At 40.3% G+C, this 25438-nt stretch overlaps 1 protein-coding gene across 1 annotated transcript in view; it reads right to left on the reverse strand.

Moving 5' to 3' along the window:
• Positions 1-6791: 6791 nt before the first annotated feature.
• The window catches only part of sorcs3 (sortilin related VPS10 domain containing receptor 3), a 296330-nt gene continuing 277683 nt past the window's right edge, over positions 6792-25438 (reverse strand). The window contains exons 23-27 of the mRNA XM_037764124.1: positions 21341-21472; positions 20835-20934; positions 17708-17813; positions 15409-15569; positions 6792-12436 (exon numbers count right to left, since the gene is read on the reverse strand). Coding sequence (XP_037620052.1) covers positions 12378-12436; positions 15409-15569; positions 17708-17813; positions 20835-20934; positions 21341-21472 — 558 coding nt within the window. The 3' untranslated portion in view covers positions 6792-12377. The remainder of the gene's footprint in view (positions 12437-15408; positions 15570-17707; positions 17814-20834; positions 20935-21340; positions 21473-25438) is intronic.

Genomic DNA, 25438 nt, shown 5'->3' on the forward strand with positions numbered 1-25438 from the left:
TATTTTTACAGAAGTGCAATATGCATGAGGCCACCCCGAATGGCTTCTACTCTCGAACCAGTCCTGTGCCAAACAACACACATGCTCTTCCACTTTTGGTTTGGAGTTTCAGAGTTAATAATGTGCCTACCTACTTAGTCATTTTGTTAATTATGCCACCCTGCACAGGTGGGGAATTTGCATTCCTCTAAATAATAAGAAGGTAGGGAATGAGTCCTTACCCCAAGTGAAGGAGTTCAAGTACCTCGGGGGTCTTGTTCTCGAGTGAGGGGACGATGGAACGTGAAATTGGCCGGAGAATCGGAGAAGCGGGGGCGGTATTGTTTAGTTTAGTTTAGTTTATTAGTTTATTTTATCGTGGACAATCCCAATTAATTGACTGTAGCAATAACAGTAAAAAGGGCAGTTTTAGCCAACATGGCTAATATCCAGCTGTAGTGCCCGGCCCGATGACAATAGGCACCCTAAAAAGAACAATACATTACACATATTGCATTCGCTTTACCGCACCGTTGTGACGAAAAGAGAGCTGAGCCGGAAGGCAAAGCTCTCGATCTACCGGTCAATCTTCGTTCCTACTCTCACCTATGGTCATGAGGGCTGGGTCATGACCAAAAGATCTAGATCACGGGTACAAGCGGCCAAAATGGGTTTTCTCAGGAGGGTGGCTGGCGTCTCCCTTAGAGATAGGGTGAGAAGCTCAGTCATCCGTGAGGGACTCGGAGTAGAGCTGCTACTCCTTTGCGTTGAAAGGAGCCAGCTGAGGTGGTTCAGGCATCTAGTACGGATGCCCCAATGAGGCGCCTCCCTAGGGAGGTGTTCCAGGCAGGACCAGTTGGGAGGAGGCCATGGGGAAGACCCAGGACTAGGTGGAGAGATTATATCTCCACACTGGCCTGGGAACGCCTCGGGATCCCCCAGTCAGAGCTGGTTAATGTGACCAGGAAAGGGAAGTTTGGGGTCCCCTGCTGTAGCTGTTGCCCCCTGCGACCCAACTCCAGATAAGCGGTTGAAGATGATCTGATCTGATCTAAATAATAAGATCCAACCAAATGGCAACTGCTGAAAAATTAAGCCAATGTGGAAGTGCCAAAAACTGCAGTTTCTCAGATGGCCACTTGAGGCTGTCTCCAAAAGTGAGTCAATCCCCGTAGATTCGCATGTTAAAATGCTCAACTTTACAGTGCCCAATCCGCAAAATATGACGAGTAGGAATGAGATCACGTATCATCTACACTTGTTCTGATAGCTTGAAGTGATAGGCTGGGTGTGGTGTAATCAGTGACATTGGGCCCTATTTTAACGATCTATAGCTCATGGTTTGAAGTGCATATAGGGCGTGTGCAACTCCACTTTTGCTATTTAAGCGACACATAATCTAGGCAAAAGTAAGGCGCAAAGGGGTTGTATTTAGTCTATTAATTAATCATAGGTGTGTTTTGGGCGTAACATGAATTAAACCCATCAGAATGTCATCTTCCATTCCATTTAAAAGCCAGGTGCACCTGCACCAGGCGCATTGTTATGTAAAAGGCGGCAAATTGGATGTCCCGATTTCTGCTGAGAAAACGGATCTGCTCGTACGCAAAGTGAATATGTATGATAATAAGCACTAGGCTAAATATGATAAACATGTATTAATAAATAATGAAATCTGTATTACTTTCCGGGCTCGGAACGGCTGAGCGGAATCGTCCGGAGATGCATTACGCACAGGCGGGCACTGCCCGGAGAGGCGGTGCGTAAAGGGGGCGTTTAGGGGGAGAGGGCCCTACAAACTTTGAAGTAGCCTTCGTCTACACTCGCAAACACAGAGAGATGATGAAAGGAGACGCCACAGAGGCGTATGTGCACCGTGATCTCCCTGGTCAAGACGGTGGTGACGGTGGTGACGGTGGTCACGTCAGTGAGCGGAGGAGCGCTGAGAGCATGCTGCAGGGTTAAGCAATACAGAATGCCCAAGAGCCTTACTTCATTATATTCAATTATATTTTGAATTATAACATGCCGCCTCAATTTAGTGTTTTCCACATTGTTCTAGCGCCGGAAGAAAACTGTTGCGTGTCCCTGTGTGTGTAACAAGCAGAGTGTACACATGTTATGACCCTGCCTGTGTAGACACATCTTAATATCTGAATAATGCACCCTTTAAACAGCAGGACAAATACTGCGTCAGACTTTAGACCAGGTTTTTGTTGGTCAATGGTGCAATCGCTTTTTGCTGCCTCAAGAGCAATGCGTCAACAAAGCGCCTGACCATAACTCATTTTAAGACCAACACACTCATGGGTGCACAGTACATTTGCTACTTACACAACCTGGGCGCTTGGCGTGAAAATGACAACTACGTAGGTCTGAAACTAGAAAAAACAGTTGCGCTGCGCTGGGTGTGAGATAGGGCCCTTTGTCATTAGTGGGGAAGGTGAAGGAGGTTGGTAGTGTGACGTGACAGGCAGTGGCTTTAAAGATACAAATAAAGGGGTTGGGGATAGGTGGTTTAACTTAACTTGCCACCATTTATTCCAATGTATCCACATGTTAGTGCTGTTTGCTAGCATTTCCCTCAGTCCTCTCCTGGTAATTCAATCAGGAGAGACTCGTATGAATTGAATGATGATTTATTACAAAATGCACAAATTATGAATAGTAACAGTCTTTGGCGATTTAGACCCGATGTGAAATAATAAAGGGGAAGTGAAGCTGTAGTAGGATGTAGAAATATTCCCCCCAGGTCTAGACACTGGTGGTGGTGGTGGTGAAGACTGATGCAGATCCGATGAATGAAGTGGAGCAGGATTACTCTGATGTGATGAATCTGGAGGTGATAGGGTGGTGGAGGGTCGCGTCCGTTAGTGCTGAATGCTGACACTGAAAGCGCATAGAGGAGAATGTTTTTTAAACTTTTGACAGCAGCATGTTATTGGTTGAGGGAGATATGGCAAGCTCTGATTGGTCGCTGAAAAGAGAGACGCCCATAATCAGCTGACATATTAATAGCCCATGAGAGAGAGAGAACCAGAATGAATGAGAATGAATGAGCTTGCACCCCTAGTCTTCCTGTCTGAATTTTCGCATAAGCTTCATTTATTATTTTCACCATTTATTACTTTCGCCAAGGCTGAAGGCCTAGGAAGGAGGTTATGTTTTCACCGGCGTTGGTTTGTTTGTCTGTTAGCAGGAATACTCCAAAAGTCTGTGATGGATTTGAATAATTTTTTTTTGAGTGGTGGGGTGTGGCACAATGAACAATTCCTTAGATTTTGGTGGTGATCCGGATCATGATCCGGATTCAGGAATTTTTTTAAGAATTCCGATCAGCCTGAGCATGTAGACCACAGGGTATAACACATGCGCTGTGTAACTGAAAGAGGCGGGGTCATGCGACATCGACGCGTTGATGGCGCATGACCCCGCCTCTTTCCTTCAGAGAGAGAGCGGGGGTTGGTGGGGTTTTTCACATTAAACTCTGTGAAATTACAGTTGAGTTCAACCAAAACACACTTGGTGCTTGACGAAGACGCTTTAGGTGAGTTTTATTTTGTTTCCGTCCAGTATAAATGAAGTGTTTTACGATGCTACGCTACGTACAGCTGATCTCAACATAAACAAAACTAAACGTGGATGATGGCGCAAGCTGAACGGAGAGGGGGGGGCAATCATACTCAGGCATCTTGGCGGAGGTCTGCGCTCTCCGAGTGCCATTCTAGTTCTTCATGTTATTTGCATATGCTGATATATTGAGTTTCAGATGGACAAACACCCATAATCATAAAAGCTGTGTTACAAAATATTCGGGGTGCGAATCAAAGTGCATCCATGAAGTTTCCAAAGATAGCTTGTGCAGCTGAAAATAAATGTGTAAGTCTATGGTCTCCTAATCTGACTTCTTTCTACTGTTCTGTAATAAAATATAATAAAAATCAAACCGTGCAGGAACTGTAATACTGTCAGTGGAATCCAACCTTTACCTGTTTTTTTCCACATTCAGCTTGCACCTCTGTCCTCTACCTGACATGCAAGTCTATCAGTAACCTGCACCAAGGGTTAGAGTATGTGTTCAGTATTCTAAGAGCCCTGTAATACATTGTATCAGGCTCCCAAGGTGAAAGGGAGAGACAGGGGCCTGAGATTAATTCGAACCACAGTATAATGAGGCTGCTCTCAGACTTCCCCGGTGAATAAAGACAAATGGCTTTTGTTTGTGCCAGCTTTGCTATCTTGCATTGATAACTCCAATAATTCCATTTCATGTCCAAGTCTCATCTGCCACAGCCAGAGAAAACTGAAAAAAGTGAAATAAACTGTAATTGAGGGAGGCTTTTATGAAGTGACGAGGTATTTTCACACTCTAGTGGAAGTAATCCCAAGCAGGGAGAGCGGAGGATGGTGGATATGAGATGACAATGCTGTCCTCTCTCTGGAGAAAAGTCTTTCATTGAGCACAACAAATATCTCGTTTCCAATCACTTTGCTCTTGGCTGAATGGACATTTGCATGCAGGATTCTTGTGTGGGAGCCATCAAATCAAAGATTTTACTTGTCAAGACCATCGCTTTGGTGATAATTAAAGTCCCAATCAATAATTGCTGTAATTGCTCCATTGCCCTCAGTCATATCATGCCTGAGTCTACATGGTCTACAAGGTCAAAGCCATCACATGTAGGTTGGACCAATTCGTGTCTACACCTGATCCTAACCCTTTCAAGTGCAGTGATCGCATGACATGCATGACTTGCAAAGTATCCTAACTTGCAGGTCAGGTCAATTTTATTTATTTATTTTTCCCAATCAAATCTGGGCCACTTTCAAATGTGGTCCTAAATCCGATACATGTCCGATCACTGGCAATGCGACTGCTGTGGGAATGGTCATATCGGAATTTGTGTGTGTTTCCAAGTTATACTTCACTGTGCGGGTGCAGATCACCATGCCATATCATCACCATACATTGTCGGAGCGGTCCGTTGAAACTCTCTCTCCACAGAACAGACTGATACTGATAATGTTAATGTTTAATGTTTAATGTTCTTTACCTGACAAAAAATACTTTCTATATTACCGAATTCTTCCACTAAATTCGGCATCATCACTCGGATGGAACTCAGATTTAACTAGAATGGCACTCGTAAAGCGCAGACCTCCGCCCCCCTCTCTGTTCAGCTTGCGCCAACATCCATGTGTATTTTTCTTTATGTTTAGATCAGCTGTATGTCACGGAGCATCATAAAACAGTGTTCAAACGGTGTTTCTGGATGTCAAACAGTAACATTACACATCTTGCTTTAAATTATTTATTTTGGTTCACAGAAGAGCTGTTAAACGTAAATATCTGCCGAAATGGAATTCTTTCTTTAGGAGTCATACAAAGTCATACATTACGCTTTAGGTGTATCATCTGGGTAACGAGGAACCCAGCTCTGTTAGTCTGGCATTCACTGGCCTCCAACAACTCCGTTTTTTATTTCCTGAACAATGGGCGGTCGGACGGCAGCCTCCCTTGTGTTTGATATCATTGGTTGCATGTGAGGCGTTTCCGGGCAAAGCTCCGTTCACACTGATGTCAGATATGGGTCACTTCAGACATGAATGCAAACCGCCTAGGCAGAATGATCGAATCCGGGCAAAATATTGGAATTGAGGATTAAGCCCTGTAATGTGAACATAGCCTTAGAGGATCTTGCAGGTCAGAGGTCTTATTCATAAAACAGTGCGTAGGATCCACACTAAAATATTACGTCGGTTCGAATGAGAAAATGTACATACAGCAAAAAAATATTCAGATTTATAAAACCATTAGTACGTCTGCCAGTGTGCAATTTCCTTTTATAAATCCCAAATCAACATGGAAATGTCCACACGTGAATCTGCCTCATATCCCGCCCTCGACACGCCCACATTCAGCCGTAAATGGTCAATGCAAAGCACCTCATGAATGTTTCTGCATAGAAATGAGCCTGCCGATCAATAGTTCTTTATGGTAAATCACGGCAACTACCGAGAGGAAGACCGAGAAATAGATTTTTTTTCTGACACAGAGATGGAGGTGCTTGTGAGGTGAGGTGGTCCCTGAACACTCGTTTCCTCCTAATTCTACCATTCACGTAGTCCTCGCAGTGGCAGTGCATCCATCACGCAGCATGTTACGAGTGTCACCGCTGCGTTTATATGTTTACAGCAATCAGACTGATCGATTCTCAACTTGCCATAATGATTGCGACAATCTATTTAAAATTTATTTATTTAAGTTTTGTTATGGAACTTGGCCTGAATTATGATTAGGACCAAAAACGATAATGAGGATAAGGAGAGTAACGATTGTGCGAGAGCTGTCAGTGGCTTTATTTTCACACTTGGCTAAATTGCACAACCCAAACTGTATGTGCAGGTGGAGTGGAGGTAACTGGAGGAAAGCTGAGTGTGTGTGACAGACACTGCGGTGACACCCAGTCTGATAGTTGCATCAGATAGCTGTTTTTAGTTTGTCTATGTATACTGTATCTGTCCCTATCTAATAAACAATACATAAATAAAGTCAAGAAATAAAGTATAACAGTAAGCTTGTCAGTGAGTTGACACCATGGCACATTGTTTTTGGTTGCAGCTTTTGGTCAATGAGTGGAGGAGGAGGAGGAGGAGCAGATAGACCAGGAGTTTTCTAACCTGGTTGTGAGCTTCTCTACTGTAGAATGGTACTTTGAGTCATCAGGCGATGAGTTGTAATTTGCAGGAAACATCATCTTCTTTGCACCCTTCAGTTCACAGAAATTTCATCAGCCAGAAGAACAAATGCATTGATGTACAAAAATACATTTATTTGAAACAATTTCAAAATGACAGTTTCCTTACCGTAGAAATATCGAAATAAAGATGAAACAGAACATTACCGATGATGCATGCATTGTAGATTTTTGTGCACTGAAGAACATTACAATGCTTATGCCTTTTGAAATATGACGAAAAAGCAAGAATCTCTTTCAAGTATGGATTCCCCCCGAAGATATGGTTCTTACGGTATAATGTGGCATTTAAGATACCAGATGAGACAGCAATTTTCCAGTGATCAAAGTGGTGATTGAATGAACAATGAGGAAATTTACCCAAAGTGGATGAATTTCTTTTTCTGGTGCCAGTACCAATTTCTCTGTGCAAGATGTAAAATATAACATTTTAGAAGCTATTCTTTACTTTCTTTACAGACTTTTATGGAGCGCCATATTCTTACCCACCACAACAGCTGCGACAAAGCATTATGGCCTGGCTGTGAACCGGTCTAGTCATCATACATTTGTTTACAATTTTCAAAGGGTCCAAGAGGGAAAAACAAAAATACAATAAAAGTATGATTTAAGTTGCGCTCAGCACAAACTTTTTGTTTCTAATCCTGTTTTCCTAATAAGAACCAGAACAAAATGACACCATTAAAGCCCCCCACCCGAAGAAAATCCAGCCAAGCAAACAACCCTTTGCTTATGACATGTGTTGGATTCAACACCTAAAAGCTGTAAAACAATCTTTGTTCAATGTGTATTATGTCTGCAGTAACAAGGATTGGCTTGGCTGTTTGCTCTGTTTGAGATGAGAACGCTCTGTTTGAGGTAATGCATATGTGATATGACAGCTTATGTCTTTGTGCAGTGTTCCCCCTGCCCCCGCTTCTCCTGCAAGTGCTGTTTACTTGAGCCGAGCATTGTGGGAAAGCTCTGCATGGGGCATCCTCTCAGCTGTCCAGCTTCCTCTGATTATCCTCATGCTGTATATACCAGAAGGCTGATGGGAGTCAACCCAAGGCCACTCAGCTTTTTGTAGGCCTGGAGAACACAGCGCTGATAGAGAGCGAGTCAAGTGTTGGGTTGTAAAAGAAGCCTGATGGGACGAGGGAGAGTGGATGAATTGCATCGAACCAACTCAATTGTGTCTGCTCTGTTTGTACACTGAAGGGGGCGAATTCACAAAAGGATTGCGCAAAATTTTGCGGTCGTTAGACCTGCAAAAATAAGACAATAAGAAACGTGTGTAATTCTCAAAGCGGCCGCAAAGGGTGAAATATACCCTAACTGCTGTGCCAAGCTAATAGCATCTCTATGAGCTCCTGTGCTATTTGCACGTATTTAAATTAGGTAATATGCAGACATTTGGAGCAAATCGGACCCTTTCTTTTGAGCTTAGTTACAAAAACAGTTCAATTCACAAAGATCAGAGCGAATTGCTACATGCAGTTACAGTGAAATTATTAGCATCTTGAGGGGCCAATTCACAAAGAATGGAAATTGCGGTTGCTGATGGCACCATGAATTGAATGATTAACAAAACATATTGCGCTACTGATATTACAATCGCAAATACGCCAATAAAGTTTTGCTGCTGAGTGCAATTTGCCCTTTTTTTTGCATCTGATTGCCATTATCCATGTGGCAAAGTATAAATGTGCTTGAGGCCAATGCGTACGTTGTGAGGGGGGGACAGTCAGTCTGAGCCAGAAGCCCATCGGAACCCGACGGGCCCCAACATGTTGAGTTGATCTGACTTGTGCTCATTTTACTTCTCTCCTTTCATTGTGCTCATATACGCCTCTGCCTCGCAGAGCACGCATATGCAGGCGGCTGAAATTATACATCGTTAATGAGGAAAATATATATATAATATCACATTTTCTTATTTTAAGAGACAATTTAGGTGTCTATTAAATACCTGCAGAGATCCCACTGCAGCAGAAACAATCAGTGTGTCTCCCCGTTAAGAGTGACGCTGTGCACATTTACCCACGAGGCCCAGCATTTTTTCCTCATGTATTTTCAATTGAGCTTAATTCATTTGTTTGTCATGACACAATTGCCATTGCACACTGTCACTGCAATGCAGCGACTGCATCCCAAAATAAATGAGTTTGAGCGGACACCAATTATAAACGCGCTTCAGTTACCACCAACTCTCTGAAGACGCTAATTATTTCACTGTAACTGCGTGTAGCTATTAGTGCTGATCTTTGTGAATTGGACTGTTTTTTGCAATGAGGGTCATTAGCATAGAAAAGGGGCCTCATTTAAATATGTGCAAATAGTACAGGAGCACCCTGACACTATTTGCTTGGCAGCGCAGTTAGGGGTGCGTTTCACCCTCTGCGGGTGCTTTGAGAAATACACTGTTTGTTCTGTCTTATTTGCACCGGTCTAGCGGCCACAGAAGCCGGGCAATCCTTTTCAGAATTTATCCCAGAGCATTGTCGGTAACTGAAACACATTTATAAGCGGTGTCCACCCAAACTAATTTATTTTGGGATGCAGTCATGGCTTTGCATTGACGGGATGTAATGGTAGTTGTGTCATGAAAATAGATGAATAAGCTCCCCTATGTGTCATTTTTGAAAATACATGAGGAAAAAACAATATTTAAATAATCAATGAAGTAACGCTGCTGTGTGCATAAATTCGCACAGCGTCTCTCTTACATTGCACCACAAAGAGAAAATGATTGCCAATTAATGAAGTCTAATCTCATAAAGTATGCTAAACCATCAATTTGTAACTCTGATTAATAAGTTAGTGTGTGTGTGTGAGACAAAGACAAAATAGCTTCTTGGTTCAAAATGGCAACTGAGGCTGCATGGCCTACAAAACAATATGGTTGACCATAAAAAAAATGCTGAATCAATGATGGCCACCAGGACATCAGCCACAATGTATTGTTTATAATACAATTGTAATGTTTAGGATAATGCGCCGTGTTTGAGAAGATGGTTATTGTACGTGCGAGACTCTGCGTCTACGTTGAAACATAACTAACATAACTTTGGCAAAGCCAGCTAACCAAGTATCCTGACTACAGCAATACCACAACCATAAAACTCAATGAATAGTGTTAAATCCAATCAATAGATGTACATTGACAGAAGATAAGATAAACAGTCTTGCTTAGGCATGTGCTGTTACTGTGCTAATGCTGTGCTAAGGTAGGCCCAGTTATACGTTACCAAGTCCATGGAAGAAAAAGGGATTCCTTTGTTAGGTGGGGATTCCATCGATGGTGGAGGAGCCAGGCTGGGACGGGTTCTGGTTCTGGTTTTGAGAAGATGCAGTCCTTGCTGTGTTTCTGCAGGTTGGAGGTTCTCTTTGAGTTAGCAGCTTGGTGTTAACTTGCTTGTTTCTCCTGTTGCTTGTTTCTCCTGTTGCTTTTAAAGTTGCTAAAGACTTTGTTGTAGTCTCTGGTGCTAAACTTGTTTACTCTGCAATCAGCAGTGCATACTGAGCTGACCAGGAATCTTTCAAGCAGCCTGAGACAAAGTTCTTGTGTAGGCTATGTCTGCTGTTAGCAGGCCATACCTGAGAGCTGAGCTCTATTGCTCCTACAGGTGAGAAGAGGAGAGAGTGAGGGACAAAGGAAGGTCCCTTTTTATTGACCTAGTGTCCAGGTCCAGTGTTTACACCCCCTGTGTGAAAACCGAAGGATCCTGGGGAACTGAGTCAATGGCTCTGCCGCCATTTTGGTTGGTGAGTCCCAACATTGGGCACAATGAAAGGAGAGAAGCTAAAAGCCCGAGTCTGACCAGAGACCGAATGGACTCAGGGTGATGGGCTTCTGGCATTTTGCCACATGGATAATTGGAATCGGACGCAAAAAAAACGGGCAAAAAGCACTCATCTGCAAATCTTTATGGCTGTGTTTACGCTGTAATATCATCAGCAAAATATTTTTGTGAATTGGACCTTGAGACGGAGCAGATGGTGGTTGCAAAATGACGCCCAATTCATGGTGCTGTCATTGACCACAATCCATTCTTTGTGAATTCGCCCCAGTCATGTTTAAATGAATACAAATCGTTCCAGTCTTTTTTTTTTCTCAAATGAATGGAAATGTTTGTGCGACTATTTTAGCCGTCAAATATAAAACACTCTTCAAGCTGCATGGAGCAAACACCCTTATACCCTGAGCAAAGGACCAAGCGAGAAACACTGCACTGAGGGGTTCATTCCAAGTTACTGTTATGAACAAAATAGTAATGAGATATTTTTTTATATATATATATATATTCTATATTCAATATAACATAAGCAATGTTATATGTTAAAATATCTATATTCTATAGGCTTTCTTCGAGATGGGTTTCAATAGCCTTAAACATGTGCAAGAATCCTGCATTCCTGAATAACTAAAACTTAAAGATTCATCTTGGTATTCAGATTGGTATTTGTATATAACAGGTACTGAATCCAAAATGGAACCAGCTATCAGAACCCAACTCTCTTCCTACTGGTATTTTAGAGGATATATAATATCATAATATAATACCACATGTAATATTTTTGGAATGAATGTCATCATGGTTCTCCCAACATGTGAATATTGTGAATTTGATCACTGGTAGCCACAATAGATTCCTATTCATAATAACGGATTCAGCTTTTGTTCTGAGGCCAAATCAGAACGATCGAAGCCAATGGCAAATGATGTTTGGTTCAGATAGTTTAAAAACTGTGTCATCTGTGTAAAAATGTCTGAACATCTATGTCTAATTAAAATATAAATATAATGATCATGTTCATGTTGATCCTAATCATTTCATTCCCAGGGAAATGGTGGGAATATAAATCTGTAAATTGCCAATACAGTTCTATACCTGCATTAACATATAAACCCTTTTCTACTAGATACATAACGCCCAACAGAAACTGAAGGAAAACGAGAGCAAAAAAACAGAAGTTTGAGCAAAAATCAATTGGGCTCTTTTTGATGAATGATTAGAAAATAACTATTTACAACACTTGCTTATCTACAACACAGAAATTGTGTCCTCAATAAGAACATGCACAAGTCAAGGACCTTAGCAAAACAAAGTTGATTTCTTTAAGTAATGTTTGACTTTTTAACACACTTCGAAAAAAACAGACCATTGTCATATCCCTCTGTCGTCACCATGGTACTCAGACTACAAGCATGTAGAAAGTAATAATATATACATTGAACAGAACAGATGATAATATTGTACATTTTCAGTAATATTCCCTGTTTGATTGAAGACTCAGACATTATAGTCTATATATAGGCAGAAATGATTTTTCAAAGCAAAACTCCTCAGGAAATTTACAGAACTCTTCATAGGTTTTTGACGAAAGATATTTCACTCTGTAAATGAATATCGTTATGTAGCTTATACATCCACAAAACTGATTACGTTTTTCGCTAGTAATTACAATGATCTCATTGAGTAAATTGACATTTGCTGCATGGATGTTGTTGAATGAGGCATCCGTGCAAGTCTGTATAAATGAGGTCCCTTAGAAAAACTATTAACATCAGCTGTGTTGAGAATTACAAAACAGAAAAAAGAGAACCCCCGAACACTTTAATACTTCGCTCTGTACATAAATGGTTGCTCTCCGGCTTTACACGCTGGTACAGTTTGGAATCTCCCTTGTGCTCTCGCAGGCATTTCCAACTCCCCCTGAGCAGAAACGGATGAAACAAAAGAAGGAAAAAACAAGCGAAGAACAAAGATAGTTAGTTCTGCAGAGGTACTTTAATGCCTGTGTAACAAACAACTTCCTTGACATTGACACCACATGCCAATTACTGAAATGTTTTATCAAAGGCTCTAAAGCTGTTAACCAGCATGGAAATTAGAAAGTGAGCCATTATTATAATGTGCCTTTTTCATTATGATAACTTGAGTTGAATGAATGGGCACATATACAGAATGAATAAATTTCAGTTTTGAAATGTACTTTTCTTTGAGACAAGAGAAAAGCTGTTAATATTTATGATGTATGAATCAATGGACAGAATCAATGTACAGATTAAAGGTACCTTATCATGCTAATTTTCAGCTTCATACTTGTATTTTGTGTATCTACTAGAACATGTTTACATGCTTTAATGTTAAAAAAAAAACTTTATTTTCCTAATACCGTCTGCCTGTATATACCTGTATTTACCCTCTGTCTGAAACGCTCCACTTTAGTGCATTGCAATGGAATTGTAATGTAATTGCGTTGCTAGGCAATAGCTTGGGTTTATGTTTACTTCCTGTCAGCTGATGTTATTTACATACACTGCAACAGGAAATAAACTGGTACACATTTAGAATGTTTACGTTTAAAACCGTGTAATGGTCTAAATATTGTATATTCATGACATCACAAATGGATGTTTCAAAAGCACAATTTCTGAATACAGGCTGTGTGTATTTCTCTGTTTATTGAGTGTTTTGATAGTTTAACAGTATTTATAAAGCATTTAAACCTGCTTTATAATATAAAAGACATGGAAATCTCACTTTTTACAATATGGGAACTCCACTGATTTTAGAAATATGATGTCATCAGCGGTTGATGATGTCATCAGGGTTATATGGGCTTGGGTTTGGACACCACAAATTTGTAAGCAAGCCTGTGAAGCAAACTCTGAGCTTTGAATTTGAAAGATGTGGGCCTCTACTAGCCGGGGAGGGTCTAATGAAAGAACGTATTGAGTTGCATTATGGGAAATGTGTTGTTCAGTGACAATAGGGACTAAAAATAATGACATCTTTCCTCTTCTGCACTGATTATTACCATTACTTTTAAAATATGTCTCCCACTGGCTATATGGAAGCGCAATACTAAATCACAGGAGTACCCCTTTAATATCATTCATCTGCCTTCTCGGGCTGCAAATAATTATTATTTTCATTATCAAATTATTTTCTTGATTAATCAATTAATTATTTGGTCTATAAAATCTTAGAAAATAGAGAAAAATGCACATCATAATTTCTTTATTCCTGAGTCAACCTCTTCAAATTGCTTGTTTTGTGTGACCAACAGTCCAAACCCAAAGATAGTCAGTGTGCTATCACAGAAGATAAACAAAAGCAACAAATCATCTAAATGTAAAAGCTTCAAAGTGCTAGCAATGGTCAAAAATGCCATAGGGTACCTTTAATAGTTGTAGGGAATAACAAAAAAATATCATTGCTGCTCCCAGATTGTGGAACAGTTGAACCCTCACTATTACACTTCGTCCACACTGAGAACGTCAGGAGCATGTGCTGGCTGCGTCACGTTTCAGCTGTGTGTCTGCTGCTGTTAGCCCTTTCTCTCTATATAGAGTTTGCCTTTCATAAGAGTCATTTCATTTCATTAAAAATGTCACTTATATTTATTTTAGACAGAGAAAGTTTAAGAAACGTGTGGTAATTTGTAAATAGTAGTAATAATCCACAATTAAAACCCCGTACTATATTCATTCACAGAGTTCTCCAAGTCACTGCATGTTCTACAACACTGTCAGGCACATATTTCAGAATAAAAGCTTTGTGTTAACAAATGAAGGAATTCTGTACACAGAAAAAAAAACACGAGGGCTTTTATTTTTAAATGAAAGCAGGAAGTGTTGATTTAAAAATAAGTCTTTACTTTTTTTCATCTCAGTAACATTTTTTTTACATATAGAGACATAAAACTGTAGTAATGATGCTGATATGATGTTAATATAGAGTCAATATATCACTTTTACTGTCTGTTGCTGCTGTTAAAAATCAGCAACACTGTACAGTATTTTTGTTAATCTTCTTAGCATAGCACTCTATTCCTATTCAGTATGAGCCACAAGCTCCTGTACCACCATCAGGTCAAGCTGCTACATGTTTTCAGAACTGACTACTACAACTCTGTGGATGATTACAGGTTGTATGCAAAATATAACAAAGGGTATTGAGCTGAATATAAATATTTCAGCTGGAAATAAAGCAGAATGCTGATGACCTCGGTGCTTGACGGTGTCCACTACTCTGTAAGACCTGTTTCAGGTCTATACACTTATTCTGAATTTTAAACCCTACGTCAGAACAGCCCGCTCTCATTCCCAAAGCGTCAAATACCTGCGCTTTGCCACGTCGCTTTGGCGTGTGATACCGACAGACACCTTTTAGCATCTGTATGAGAAGCACCAGGCTTTCAATTAACTACAATGTAAACCCATCAGCTGCTAAACACACTGTGTGTTCTCAGGTCAGAGAAGCAGTATCCGGCCAATTTGCTTTTTGCAATTTTTTTTCTTTTTCGTGCTGGATAGAAATATTATTTTTAAATACCATATTGTGACCAAATAGTCAAGCGATTAAGGCCGTTGCCTTTGTGCTCCTGCTGGCCTATTGAATCCCAAGGCAGCGTGCTTAGACAAGTTGGTTTTTATTATTAATTATTCATTGTTTTCAGTACTGCAAGTACTGTACCTTGGTAAAATGTTCTGAGTGTATTCTAACTTTTACTCTCTACAATTAAACTATCTCCAAAGCCAAAGAAACAAATCCTGTCTCAGATCAGGAGACCAAAATCACTTTCAAGGAACGGTCTTTACGTTACCAGCAATGTCAGCAAGTACAAACATTTTGATTTCACACATGATTTCACCTGAATATGAAAGCTCTTCACTTACTTTTGACCCTGGCATCCAGTTCCTTCTCCATGAGTTCTTTGGATGTGGGGAACTCACTCAGAGTGATTTTAGGCGTGCTGTCACCCTGGCCCACCGAGCCAATCATCTCCTGCTCTTTCTCCTGGTTCACCTCGGCGTATATGTTGATCCAAGGTATTTTTCTAAAGATTTACAAAAGAAGAGATTGACAAACGAGCAACAATTTTCATTAAAAAAAAGGAATCATTCTTTCTTAGAATGATAGAATTTATTTTGCTGTTGTCATAAGTAATTATTTTTACAACTCTCACAGAAGTTACTTTGGGATGACAAACTTTTCTTAAAAACCCACATATCTCTACTAAACTCAAAGACAGTAGTTCTGTTTCCGATTATGTATATAAAACTGGGGAAAAAAGTTTGGAAACTTGTGTTTGGTGGATTATTTCTCTGTTGTTACAATGCTAATTGGCATTGTATTTTACATCGTTGGAAAGCCTGTTTATTTACCTTCACAATGATGTCCAACTTGTAAGGATCATGCATTTCTGGGATGAGCAGCACAGCTGATTATGTGGGTAGCGCCCAAGAAAAAATTGCCAAAATGCTCTGCCAATGGTAAACAGTGTATTCTCCTGTTGGTGTTGACTCTTGTTTTGAGTTGTTTGGTGGATTGGATGATTGAACTCTCTATCAGTAACAAGGAACAAACAAGACATATTGTCTATGTTACACTTTATTAATTTAATACACCATCAGGAGCCTCAGTAGCGGTGGAAGATCCATACGCAGCCACTACAGCCTGGCACCTCCTCCTCATGCTGGTCACCAACCTGGTCACACGTTGCTGTGGGATGGCGTTCCATTCCTCAACCAGGATTCGTTGCAGGTCAGCCAGCGTGGTTGTGTTGGTCACTCTAACACGTACAGCACGCCCAAGCTGATCCCACAAGTATTCAATTGGGTTGAGGTCTGGACTCTTGGCAGGCCGTTCCATTCTCTCTTCTCCCACATTATGGAGGTAGTCTGTGATAACCCTGGCTCTGTGGGGGCGAGCGTTGTCATCTTGGAGGATGAAGTTAGGTCCCAGATTGTGGAGATGTGGGATCGCCACTGGCTGCAGAATCTCATCCCGATATCTCACTGCATTGAGATGGCCTTCAATGATGACAAGCCTTGTTTTGCCAGTGAGGGAGATGCCGCCCCACACCATGACACAGCCTCCACCAAAAGCTGTTACTCCATCGATGCAACAATCAGCATAGAGTTCTCCGCGTCGTCTCCATATTTTGACCCTGCCATCCAACTTTGGCAGACAGAACCTGGACTCATCACTGAACATGACATTCCCCCACATGTTCAGGTTCCATTGTCTGTGTTGTCGACACCAGCGCAAACGGGCCTGACGGTGAAGGGCAGTCATTGTAGGCTTCCTGGTAGCCTTATGAGAATACACTGTTTACCATTGGCTGAGCAATTTGGTAATTTTCTCTTGGGCGCTACCCACATAATCATCTGTGTTGCTCATCCCACAAATGCACGATCCTTATAAGTTGGACATCATTGTGAAGGTAAATAAACAGGCTTTCCAACGATGTAAAATACAATGCCAATTAGCATTGTAACAACAGAGAAATAATCAACCAAACACAAGTTTCCAAACTTTTTTTTTCCCAGTTTATATATATGGGCATTATCTGTTTCCTATAGTGCTATGGGTATTCCAACTTTTCAAAGTCATACCTCAGTAACTAATCTTTAGGCACATTACAGCAACATTGGTATCTTTTCCCATCTGCATTTATAACACCTAATATACATCTTTATTTAGTCACTATCCAATTTATTTCCAATTACTATTCATTTTGGTTATTAATTGCTCTGTTTTGTCAACTGTGAGATTTCTTGAAAAATGCATGCTCTTTAGACTAATGGGAAAAAATTCATATCCATAATTAATGACAGCTTTTCCATTTCCCTCCGACTCTTCAAGAGAATCATTTTGAGTATGAATAATTTATTCAGCAAATAACAGCCGAGGCACAGCAACCGCATATTAAACCATTTATTGGTCGTTTTCTCTGCATTTTATCACTGATTGGTGCATGTGCCTCATGCATTGGAATCCTGCAAGAAATTTGTCTACAACCTCGCGGGGGACTTGTCAAATCAAATTTCCAAACACGACTGATTGATTGGTTCAGACTGTGCTCATCTGGTATCATCAATAATGGATAATATGGTAATAGATATATATACTAGCGTTCTACATGATCATGCTATGTGCAGCAGTTGGAAGTAATCACAAAGGTGCGTGTACCTCTTGAATTTGTAGATGAGGAACACTGCTAGGCCCAGGAACACCACTGATAGCAGCATCAGCATAGCTGAGCTGCTGTGTCTGGGGTTGGAGTCCACCAAGGGTGCTGTGGGAGCGGGAGAGACGTCAGGAAAGATTCTGCTATTGCTACAAGGCAGAGAGCTGTTCTACCTTTTTCTGTTTGTTTTTTGGTAGCTTAGCATTCTGATGTTTACATCATGATGGTGGTATTTATAGGTCACCCTGTTGTTTTCAGTAGCTGTATTTCCATTCGATTGTTAAGCGAACTATTCAAAATTTCATCAGAAGTTGGTGCTATAGGCTATGCTTTATGCAAGGCTGTAGTCCGCCAGTAAACACAGAAAAAGAAGAAGCAGAGGTTGCGAACCGGGAACAAAACAAGTTGCTTGACCATCTAACCATCTACATTCCGTACACTAATGATGTTCCGTACAGATGACCTTTGTTCGACGGTCGCTGAATAAATACTTCCAGGCCGTGCATAAAATTGATATGGGTGCCATCTTCAGTTCCCCCTCTTTCATTCCTGACCAAGCAAGACACCTTCACGCCATTTGTTCCCTTGAGATTTCAGTAAGTTTGCGAGGTGCGCGAGGGGAAGCTCCTGTCAGGACTGCAGCTTGAAAGGGGATGAATGACTAGAGCAGCAAAAATGTACATTTTAACTTAATTTATGCTAGGAAACAGCTTGGGTCCATGTTTACATCCTGTCAGCCCGATGTCATTCACATACACTGCAACAGGAAATAAACTGGGACGTTTACATTTAAAACTGTGAAATGGTCTAAATATTGTAGATTTGTGACATCACAAATGGACAGAAATCCTGTCGGCTTGTTTGAAACGCACAGTTTCTGAATACGGGCTGTGTGTATTTCTCCATGGATTGAGTGTTTTGATATTTTCACAGTATTTATATATCACTTAAACCTGGTTTATAATATAAAATAAATGAAAATATCACTTTTTACAATATGGGACCTTTAATTGTTCTTTCATGTCAGCTAGTATTGGACATGTTTCATGCCATCCAGAGACAAGCCTTCGCGGGTTACGGGAATATCCGGGCAGACCCCGACAGCAAAAACAGTTGATCAGTCATGTCAGTTAGATGTTTGCTACTGTACGTCAGAACTTATTTGGCATTTCCATAATCCATTTATCCATTAATCAAATTATTTTTCGACAAAGGCAAAAACCACTTCTAGCGAGCATAAAAACCTTTTTCCACGATTGAGGAAGTTTTTTTGGCAAAAAAACTTTTTGAATGCATTAAATATTTAACTAATATTTAAATATTTAAAATCCTACATTGTTTACATCCTTGTTTGCTAGCTTACATGTCTTCTTCTCTGCTACCTTTGCGGGCACATTGCTCTGCTTCTTTGCGTGTTACTGCCACCTACTGTTGATTAGCGGAGCGTTGTGAAACAAGTGGCAGGAACTTGTATTGTGAATGTACAATACAAACAAAACAGAGGTGTAAAAACATTGCTTCCATTGCTCTACTGGTGGTCAAACACTCCACAGGGTATCTTTAATCTTGGCTACACTGCATATGCATATGTATATGCACGTATATATATATATATACTGTAAGCGCTTAGGCAGTTTAGCAGAAGAGTGGCGATCAAAACATTTCTTGTCATCGGTTTCTGTCGACATTCAAATTGCAATCTTTCTCATTTTCCTGACTGCACATTCACATTAAAAAGCTCTGCCTCTGAAATGATATAAAACCCATTTTTTATTCACCAGTAAATTAATTTGAGTGCTGATTATGAATACTGCAGATATACACGACAATGATAATGCATTATGAGACGATGATCTTGTTTTTTAATATCTCAAACGTCGTAAGTTGTGGTAGCGTGAAATTGCGATTTCTATCGCCGGGCAACGAAGGTGACAGCAGCAGGTAATTCTTACATTTCACTTGGATTTGAAATGGTTAAATGCACTTACATTTACCTCAAACAAGAAGCCAACCAAACAAAGCACTTACTATGATTAATAATACCACAGTACATGGTTTTGCTCATAACGCGTCCACCCTTAAATTCCCTCTCATTATTTTGAAGAGTGCTTTAATGGCCGTCATTGCGGGGAAATCATATCGCATTTTCCCGATGTTTCCGTGTAACTCCCGAGCCCCTTCGGCTCAGAGACGGCGCTGCGTACGCTGCTGACCTTTCTCAAGCAGCTTGAAGGCTTTTTAGACCTTTTCTTAGGAGGTGAAATATAAAGAGGGATCCAGCTGGGTACACCTCCAATGTCATTAGAGTGCAGCACACCACAGAACGTCGCAGAGCAGCACATGTCAGGCTGTTAATACCTAGTACTTTGAGCTACAGACAACTCATGGCTGTGTGCCTCCAGAGACTGTGTGCCTAATGAAACCAGCCAAGCAATGAATACAATGTAAGTGTATCTGTCCAGCAGTGGGACACAGGAGTTGTTGAGGACTACCAATACCAATAAAAAAAGTAGAGTTCTCCAGACCAGCCAGCACTATTTACAATCAATGTGCCTCCATGAATCCAGCATTGATTTGATACTTATAACAGCAATTAGATTCTTGGCAGCAGCGCTTTTTGATGGTCCCAAATGTCGACAAGCCTTTCCATTTTCCAGCAGTTAAGAACCGACTCTTCAAGCTATTCAGAATTTTGTTTCTGCCCTTAAATTGTACAGTGTTCTTTCTCAAGGACTAAATAATCAACATAATTATACTCAGTGTAACACTCATTTTGTGGTTGGATGGCGATACAAGAAATAGAACAGATGTTCAGCTTTTTGATGGCAGGCATAAAAGATCGTCTCAAGGAGCTCCACTTAAAACCAGCCCCCTCCCTCCCCCGTCCTTACCCAGACTCCCCTGTGTTCTTTTGCCTGGAAAGGAGGCAGACTGACAGGAATTTTAATTGGTGGACCAAAGAAGAACTCTTGTTGTCAAAACATGGTTATTACAGTTCTATTTTCTTCTCACTTCAAAAATGAAGAATAGAAAATGATAGGGCATAATCACATTACCAGTGCAATTTAAGATTCTAGTTGATAACTTAATGGCAGCGTTGAAAGCAGTGAAAGCAAAAATGTTTCTTACCCAGTGTTAACTGTGTGTTATACACAATCACCCTTACACCAGGCTTGAGCTCAAACTCCACCAAATTTTGATTCAGCGCGCTTACGATGATATCCGATACCTGTCAAACACACACAAACATGGTGTTTTACAGTCAACGAACAGCTGCAGTTACCATTTTTTATGTATAAAGATCGATACCAGGGGTCTGCAACCTGCGGCTCTGGAGCCACATGCAGCTCTTTTTTTTCCCTCAATGTGACCCTAATACTCCGTAGAACATTTGCACTTTCGCCGTCACTGCATTAGACTTATATATTATATACTTAGACATAGACTATAAACTGTGTTACCTTCATCACAATGCTCAAATGTTTTGCGGCTCCAGACAGATTTTTTGGGGTTTCTTTTTTGCCTAAAATGGTTCTCTTGATAGTAAAGGTTGCCGACCCCTGATCTATATATGCATATGATCTATTTTTTCAACAATTTATGATGTAAAATTCAATCATCATAGTTACCCATACCTGCTCTAGCTCCTCCTCACTCTTTTTCTTGCCCTCTGATTGGTTCTTGTGAGGTAACAGAAAGAGCTCGGCAGCTGTTGGAACTCCTGGGAACACGGCTACCAAGAGCTGCTCCTCCGGGAAGTCAGACACCTGTGACAAGGCAGGAAAATACACTGTGACAGTGATTATTACAAATAGATTCATCAATTAAAAACATGTGACTTTGTTCCGTGCCCATGAAATCATACGATTACATCAGTTCAGTCAGCCAACTCACGTGGAGTGGAATATTTTGTGAACGTAATATATGTACTGCGTTTGTACTGCCTGCACAAGGTAGCACAGAGCTCAACACAGCAGGTAGTGGGGGAGTGATGATGATAATAAATTCCCTGCTAGAACGTGGAACCTAGAACATAGACTATAATCAAAAGGGTGTGTTGGATATATGTTGCAGTGAGAAGAGTATATGCTGTGCGAGAGTAGCGGCGGATTTGAGTTGAACTAGCTCTCAGGCTTGGATTCGTTTTGTGTGTGGTTGCTGTAGTCACTCCTTGCTGCAGCAAAAAGACTACAGTGTTTCCCACGGGGTTTTGTGAGACTGTGTGGGGCTCCCCCGGTACGTTTTAAAGTTAAAGTGGCAGTAGGCAGTATATTTTTGGCATCATTGGGCAAAAACATTGCTTGGTATTTTCTCAACTGATCTCAACATGGCTGCCGGGTCACAAACGTTCTCATTTTACAGCTAAACAGTAGATGATTCAGAAGAGAGAAATAAGCATTACAGTAACAGAATATTGATTCATATTTGATCAGCGCTGCCTAGTTTGACCGTTTAATCGGAGTTCGCAAGTGATTGACAGCCGGCTCTCATAGACAGCAGCTGGACGGCAGACCTCAGATCAGCTCTGACTGCTTGTTTTTCTCCGGTCCTTGAAATCTTGCAGATGTCGTTAGGAGCACCAAAGGACACAGAGGAACATGATTTTTTTTCAGATTACCTGTCTCATGCACTACTGTCAGGATTATAGTTTTATAAAAATATTTTTTTTTAATCATATTTGCTCCATTTCTACCTACTGCAGCTTTAAATACATCAATCAGCACTTCCAGAACAAAATTAAGAGCTAAATCTATGAAGAACTTTGTGCTCTTAATTATAAACACATGGTTGTATAGATATGAATGGTGATGGCAAAAACAAATAAAAACTGTACGATTAATCTGCTATTAATCGCGATTAATTATAATCATGTGATGAATCACAATTGAATATTTTAATTGATTGACTTGATTTTTTACTCAACCTAACTAAGTAGTTTTGTTGCGTTTTTGTTGTTTTATTTTTTCAATGTCGTAGCCATTTTAAGCCAAACCGAGTAGTTTAGTTGCCTAAACCTAACGAAGTAGTAGCCACAGAATCACTAAGGCTAGTTTCTGAATGATGACTGTTACCAAACAGACAAAGATGAATATATGCATTGTAGTAATGCCAGGCTAGACATTTTTATTCATATAGCACATTGCATTACAAGTAAATGTTTGTTGCTTAACATAAAACATGTAAGTTGTATATTTATACCTGATGATTTCAGGATTAAACATAATGTTCCAGGAAAAGTTACTTTTTAATCTTAAGGGAGTTCTTAATGATGTACTCAAAGTCTCAGTCAAGTTATAATTGCCTAAGTGGTTGTATACACTCAGCACTTAAGCTTGAAAAGCAATGCTTCAGATCTTCAAGTATATTATCACCCTCTTCATGAAGTTGTTGATGTCTTATATACTTGCAATGCCTGTGTCGCTATGTAATTTAATTTTTTTCAGTATTTTCTTTAAAGCTGAAGTAGGCGAGATTGGAACAAATATGATTAAAAAAAGTTATTTTTATAAAAACGGTCGCTTTATCCTGACAGTAGTACATGAGACAGGTAACCTGAAAAATATCATGTGTCTCTGTGTCCTTCGGTGCTCCTAACAGCATCTGCAAGATTTCACAAACCGGAGGATAACAAGCAGTAAGAGCTGATCTGAGGTGTCCATCTGCTGTCTATGAGAACCGGCTGTCAATCACTTGCGAACTCCGACCAAACGGTCAAACTAGGCAGCGCTGATCAAATATGAATCAATATTCTGTTACGTTAATGCCTATTTCTCTCCTCAAATGTTTTCAGAATCATCTTGTAGTGTACTGTTTAGCTGTAAAATGAGAAATTTTGTGACCCAGCAGCCATGTTGGAAATCTCTTGAAGGAACGGCAAGTACCGGTCACATGACCGGAACACAGATTTTTTAAAACCTGAAAACAGAGCCATGAGGAGGAGCAGAAGTCTAGTTTTCTCTCAGAACACTTGAATTACAATATGCTGAAAGGTTACTATGAATATGTTTGTTTTTGTTGTTGTTGAACTTATATAACTTTAATACTCTAGTGTAAAGGCTTAAAACATACACAGTAAAACCCAAAACAAAAACAAAAATCCCAAAATAGGATTTGAAATATTGCCGCTTTGGCTTATTAAATGTTTTTAATGTTTAAAAGCTGAAATCATAGTTAGAGGTAACTGACATGACATTTAGACTACAGCAGCAATTGTTTTGCTGTTTGAGTTGCTTGAAAGGTTGTGTGATATTTCATTTTTTTGTTTTTTTTAATCAGTCAGTGCAAAAATGCACTTGTTCAATGGTATCAACCACAAGTTTACATGTCAATATTTTTCAGCAGTAGACACATTCTGGAGGAACACCACCTGGATCACCATATTCATACAGCTATACCAGGTAAATACAGTAAAATAATTATGATATAATCTATAAAAATAAACATGATGAACTACTGTATGTCCAACTGGTCTTTCTAATTACATTTTAGCATCTTGGAGAGATTCAGCATTCACCAGTGCATTAGCGTTTGAACCAACCATCACCAACACTGGCAGCTAGCAGTAGACTAACTACTAACTGCCATTTTCCCTCACGACGAGCGCTGCTCTGTTCTGCTATATGAGAGAGAGAAGGAAAGAGGTATAGCAATGGAGAGAGATGAAGAGAGAGAGAGAGAGAGAGATACGGAAAGAAAGGATGAAACACACAGATAACAACAGAGTGAGAGATGCAAAGAGACAGAGTGTTGAATGTATAATGGCCTTTACGTCTAGTTCGCAAATGAAAGCGTCCTACTTTTTCAAATATAATTTCTTGGGAAAGAACAGAGAACAGTACGGTGGGTTTTTCTCCAACACTTCAGAGTTCACATTGTACAGTTGTCAAAAATGTTCAGTGCCAATGTTTCTCAACTGGATATTCTGTAATATCAAAAAAGCCCCTTGCGTTTTACTGTGTTACATAAAAGTCACACAGAATATCTGCATACAGATATAATTTGCAGAACATGAAGAGCAATCTCTAGCCATGGCAAGAGAACAAGTTTTTAGCCATTATGGTTCCAGTAGTCGCACTGTTAATGTTGGATTGGATGGATTATTATAAACTTTGGTACAGACATTCATGGTCCAAAGAGGATGAACCCTAATGACTTTGGTGATCTCCTGATTTGTTGCAACTTTTCGGTATATGACAGGATACCTGTAATTCAAGCCTCCAGGAAGTGCGCCGGGCTTTTTAGCGAATTTTCGTAGTGGCCAAACGGCGATACTACAACTTTTGTGTCTGTCATGTGATTCTTTTGGGCCCAAAAATACTTTTTCCGATAGATTTACATTGGGAAAGAGAATTTTTAAATCAACTTCCCAGTATGAAAACTTGAATAGCCCTTATTTAAATCATAACAGTAGGTCCTAAAAGTTGTCAAATTCACTAACAGCTGAATCCAGAGTTATTTCCTCCCTTTGCTCATGAATGAGACCCAGATCGAGGCTGGAGCGAGGGCTGGGATGTGGATTTTAAGAAAACACTACTGCGTCTGCTCTATGGGCCCAATGGATGCGGAAGATCGCCAGATGATCCGAGTACTTTCTCTCATTATCTGGGTACTTTATCACTCGGCAGTCGAGCCATTTTGGCTTTGTGCGCTACTGAGCAACTCTCATTGGAATGAGCGGGACCCCGCCTCTGACGCTGTATCCAGTTCTCTTTATACATCCATGCTGTAATTGC

The sequence above is a fragment of the Sebastes umbrosus genome, chromosome 3, assembly GCF_015220745.1.
Source record: "Sebastes umbrosus isolate fSebUmb1 chromosome 3, fSebUmb1.pri, whole genome shotgun sequence".
Classification (NCBI taxonomy): Eukaryota; Metazoa; Chordata; class Actinopteri; order Perciformes; family Sebastidae; genus Sebastes; species Sebastes umbrosus.